This window comes from Perkinsus marinus (genome assembly GCF_000006405.1).
Source record: "Perkinsus marinus ATCC 50983 genomic scaffold scf_1104296978910, whole genome shotgun sequence".
Lineage (NCBI taxonomy): Eukaryota > Perkinsozoa > Perkinsida > Perkinsidae > Perkinsus > Perkinsus marinus.
Genome location: NW_003199963.1, coordinates 11,846 through 17,174, shown reverse-complemented (window position 1 = coordinate 17,174; position 5,329 = coordinate 11,846). Strand labels below are relative to the sequence as shown.

Sequence of the window (5,329 nt, the reverse complement as noted above, 5' to 3'; positions counted from 1 at the left end):
AGGCTATCGAGCTAGTCGCGGAAGTAGTACCAATGAGAATAGACATTCGATTTGGGTGAAAGAGGCCGCGATGATCAGTAAGATAGGCCCCGAGTTGATGTCCATTCGGATGCACTGGCGAGCCATCTTCAGCAATCGGCGTCTGCGCGCTAATCTCACTGGCTCAAATATGCTGCCGATCCCTCTTTCTGGAGCCGAAGCTGAGGGGAGGAAAGACTTATGCGATACAGTAATCCTAGCTCCAGAGCAAACGAAGATCACCTTTGGTTTCTCGTACTTGCAACACTTGGATAAAGAGCTTTACGAGCGTACCCTGGCAAGCTGGCTCGATGGCAAAGAGGACGATACTTGTTCAACTACCTCCTCTGATGCCGAAAGTATAGCGGACACTCCAAGTCGCGAGCAGACAGACGCAGAGTTTCAGCAGAAACTCAAGTCAGGGACTAGTCGGGGTAAAAACAAGCGATGGTGTGGCCTTCGTGCAGATCCGTGCATCATAAGATTGGCCCAATGGACCCCGCTCGTGCGCTCTACTGTGGGAAACATCATGTGTGAAATGGGTGAGTCACCCGAAGCTATATGGGCAACATATAACAAGAAGATTCTCGATGAGCTCCACACCGCATCATCATCTGGCACGCAGCCGCTACCTTTGCACGATATCAGCCTTTCGGACATCCGCGTCTATATCAAGGAGGTTAACCGCGCGAGGTCTAGCAGACCACCAACTATTGGTAGCATGGAGATTATGACCCAGCTTGATAAGCGACTGAAGCCAAGCGAACAAGATAACATTAATAAGCCTCCAGCCTCCGTTCCCTTCGCGTCAGTTCCCTTGGTCGGGGAGCATCCTACCAATGGCCCTAGGGCGGTTACTCAAGCGGATGTGGTTAAGGAGTGGGTTGTGCGGCCTCGTGCCTGTGTGACTGCAGTTGGTGAGTTGACAGACGATCTTGGCGAGCCGAGGTTCGACGTAAGTCGTAGTTACTAGGTCCGAAATCAATGTTTAATCCTGTAGGTGGAAGCGATCGACGACGATCCCAAAGTTGCGAATGATAAATTAATTGAGGCTATATCACAGGAGGCACTTGGCGCGCCAGTGATACCTAGCGTCGCTAGAGAAGTACTCGATGCCATGGAGCGAGTCGATGATCCATGTTGTGGTACTGACAATGATGTTATTGGACATAAGGAGGACCAAGTTGGCAGGAGTACAACGAACATTATATGTCCTCACTGCAAGCTACCGAAAGTAAGAGGCTTCAACCAACATACTGATGACGGCTCACGCTATGGTGCATGCCCAATGAAACCGAAAGATGCGTCTTTAAAAAAAGAGCTCCAAGAGATGGCCAGCGAGAGATTGAAAGATCTGGTGGTGGTCGGTGTTCGGTCGGAGAAGAAGCAACGGTGTGGATATTGCAATCTTCTGACCGAAAGTATTTTACAAGATCCTAAAGAAAGCACCACGCTTCCTCTGCACGAAAAGTTCCAGGATGATGAGATTGGCGGTAAATTAATTTGGTATTGTCCGGTGGCACCGACGCATTCACCAGAAAAGTACCGGGAGCTGAAGCAGGCAAAGGATATGCGGGAACGAGAACGGCAGTTACGCAAGAATGCGTGGAAACGGAAGCAATATCAGAATCAACGGCAGGCACGGAATGATGAGAGGAATGAGAGGATAGCTAAGGTAACTCCACACGTGAAGCATGACAAAGACTTCTTCTCTAGGTTTAAACGGACCTTCTAATCGAATGTGGTTGCAAGGAAATGCAGTGTATAAGAGCGAATCAGACCAGCTAACACTATTCATGGTAAGAACTCGGGTCCACGAAGGAGTCGATGACGTCGGTGCTCAGGCTCACTCCGGAGCTAAGTTTATGGGCTGCGCAATAGTTCGCTCTTTGTTAATAAAATCTTCAAAACCCCACTGAGAAGTCTTGCGTTTTGTTAGGATACAGGGTAGCTGCTTAAACTGGCTCTGCTTTCCTTTTCCCTTCTTTTCATTTTTTCCTCCCCCCTTTTTTTCATTTCTTTTTTTCCTTTCTTCCCCTTTTTCCTTTTCCCCCTCCCTTTTCTGATTTTTTCCCCCCAGCCTAGGTCAGCTGGATAGAATGTCTGCCTACGGAGCAGATGGTCGTAGGTTCGAATCCTGCATCGGGTACTTTACGCAACGTCCTTACACGAAGTCCTTGATGTTAAGGACACCCTTATTTCTCACATAATGCGTCGCTATATGCTAAATGCACGACACCCTTGGGGTGCGCGTCACGGAGTTCGTGCACTGTCCGAGACTGTACAGTGTCCCAAAAGATAATCTTCCTGAGAGCCACAGTCCACAACTACAATATTCATACACCTACTTGTCCATCCCTGCAGTCACGACAGTTTCTATGTGGTCGATCCAAAGCATGTGGTTGATACTTGAGCTGTGACCCGCTGAATCGGTATGAATTCGCTTCAGAATCGCAGGACTCTCCATGGCACGTAACTGCACACACAGGTCAATGGGCCTCTCAACACTTTCTTCGGGACTCACTTCACGGAACGAGGGGATCCTCCACTGATACACGCATGCTGCAAAATAGTCTGTCCCGAACAAAGTGCGTATTCTTGCTGCCCAGCATAGCGAGCCGACACACATTTTGGGAAATTCCCATGTCGTTATTGTACTGAAGTCTTCATCCCAGAATCTGCCAGGCAGCAGTGGCCTTGGTTTAGCAAAGCTACTCAGCGGCCTAACTTAACGTCTTGTCCAGACCGCTGGTCACGAGAATTGGATAGAAATCAGTTTGGTCGTCATGAGGCGGCCAAAGCAGCGAACAAGCCGCAAGAATCTGATTATTCCATTGATGGTAACCGATCAGGGCTGTCGATGTCATGACCAACAGGAGGCTGTTCCTTTTTCATGAGGTGCACTAGGGAGGGCGAAAGCGGTCGATGAACCACCCTTACTTCCTTGGAATGGCTCTGCATGGATATGATATTGCAAAGACGGGTATCTCGTAACCCAGTGGTAGCGGAATGCACATGGAAGTCTCCTGACGGTAATTATGACCATCGACCGACCACCTAGATAGTCACGAGATCCTTCCTCCAGCACAATGAGTCGTTTCTCCGAGTTCGAGGATATGCCCGGATGGATCAGTACTCCGTTGAACACCATTTTATCATCTACCGGTTCATAACTGCATGCCGAGTGAAAGTCGGTGCACTGAAAAACTTCCTTACGCTGAAGCTACAACGTTGAGTTGAGACGGTCGAAATTCGTGTGTGATCGGAGAGCACTCCGGCTGTTTGTGCAATATCTACAAGAAGTACATAGTTGTTGCCTTCGAAAGACCGCTCAAGACACGATACATCATGGGCAGCAATTATATAGTCGAGGAACTCACTCCACATTATCTGGCCGGTACTGCCCGGGTCACTCCCCTGACAACAAGGAGGACAGTATACCCAAAGTACCAACAGACAACGAGGAAGAAAAACGACTTTCCAGGCCCTGGTCGTATTCAGACCAGGAAGCCTCGAAGGGCACCGCTCTTGAGGTAGCCTATCAACATCAGAGTTCAAGTCAAAGTGTGATATCTAGGAAGCCCTACACGGTCAAAGCGTTCAAGTACAGCAAGCCAATAATAAAAAGTTCGATCGACGATGTACCTGCACTAGCCTAGTCGAGGCAATGTCTCTAACCCGTTCCATATCCGCAACGCACAGATCGAGATGTCCAACATTTACTATCAAGCGACGGATGATCTGATCGAGCAGCGACTCTCAAAAATGGTAATGTCGGTCACCATCTACACCGTAAAGCTGATTCCCTGATAGGGAAAACTCTCCAGGATGTAGCATCTCAGGTCGGCAGGAAAGTCTGAGGGGACTCATCCTGGCGAAGACAATGAGTGTCAAACCTCTGAAATTCGGTCTCAACTGTATCGACATAACCGCTCTCGAAACCTCGTATGAACTCAGCTACCAACCCCTCAACCTAACGAGAGAGAAAGATCCAACGAGAGCTCAACGGACGATGACGAACCGAATCACGAAATACCGCGAGACGCTGAAGGGGACTCTCATGGGATTTCGCCATAGACATTCTGCTCACCAACTCCGTTATTAATTCACAAAACCAACATAGTGAACGGAGCAACGACAAGGCGTAGTGATAGTAATGGTAGTGCACATACACAACACGGCGATCTTCTTGACAAGAAAGTATTGGCTGACTACTGTAAATCACAGTGAAATAAAATGAGAACGTTGATCATTCATTGCGCTTTTCGAAACCACAGTTATCATTGACCTCCCAGTTAACCTCCCGTTATCATTGACTTTTACAACTGACCAGAGTGTCACTATTTAGGAGAGGGAGAATAAACAAGGTATAAATAACAGCTTCCTATTAGCCATAGCTAGTAGGAGCCTACTAGGAGGGAACAGATTGAAGCAGACAGACTTCCACAACAAATAGACGACAAAGTGGTTAATGTGGCAGTCGTAGAGGTGTATGCAGGGACGCCCCTTTGATATAATGGTCGAGCCTCGGGGTCCCGGTCCTGGACAGACCTAACACAGTCCAACTACGGAGAGCTCGATTCACGCCATGCTTCGGCGAGGGTATTAAGATTAGATCATTCCACATCAGACGAGACAAAAAGTACCGTCGCAATCATCTGTAATAGAAGTGAACAAAACCAGTTAAAGAACTAACCGACTTTTCAGGTCGTTCACTTCTCTCAGCAAAACACGCAGAAGTGGCCGAGTTTTCTAAACGCTTGCCTCAGACTACACTAATAGCGACGCTCATTGACCATCAACACAAAAGGAACCATGTCTCGTTAGAAGGAAAACAATAGTAGCAGACACATATGTACGTTGTAGTGATGAGAAGTTGGAGAGTTATGTCCGGCTCACTGCAGTGGCATTTGCCATCTTGGGGATTCCCTTGATGTTCTTCTGCCCACCAAAGTCTTCAGCCTTGTAATACTCCGGGCTAGCCTCCATCAGCTCTTCAGGCAGTACTTGAATAACGTTACGCATGAACTCCTTTGTAGTCAGTACCTTGTCAGATTGACACATAACCTTCCATACTAATGGCATAACGGTTAGTATTCCGATCTGCTATACAGACAACCCAAGTTCAAATCTTCCAACGGGCTACTTGATCCGTCACTTTAACACTTACCAGTTCATTATATATAACAACCTGGGCGGCCTTCTTAAACATGGCGCTCATCGGATGAATCTCAACAGTATGCGGACTCTTCACCGTTCGGTACGAACCATTCTTATTCAGTCGTGCCGCGTTAAAGAAGTATCTGAGCTC

General features: G+C 47.9%; 2 protein-coding genes across 2 annotated transcripts in view; one reads left to right on the top strand and one right to left on the bottom strand.

Moving 5' to 3' along the window:
- Positions 1-547: 547 nt before the first annotated feature.
- On the top strand, positions 548-1,753 carry Pmar_PMAR027334 (hypothetical protein; the record flags this gene model as incomplete). The annotated part of the gene is made up of 2 exons (XM_002764325.1): positions 548-973; positions 1,019-1,753. The coding sequence occupies 2 exons, from the start codon at positions 548-550 to the stop codon at positions 1,751-1,753; spliced, it is 1,161 nt and encodes a 386-aa protein (XP_002764371.1).
- Positions 1,754-4,902: 3,149 nt separating this feature from the next.
- Positions 4,903-5,329, bottom strand: part of Pmar_PMAR027333 (ATP-dependent RNA helicase, putative) — a gene marked incomplete at its 3' end in the record, with an annotated part of 3,619 nt that continues 3,192 nt past the window's right edge. Inside the window, exons 15-16 of the mRNA XM_002764324.1 lie at positions 5,189-5,329; positions 4,903-5,064 (exon numbers count right to left, since the gene is read on the bottom strand). Coding sequence (XP_002764370.1) covers positions 4,903-5,064; positions 5,189-5,329 — 303 coding nt within the window. The remainder of the gene's footprint in view (positions 5,065-5,188) is intronic.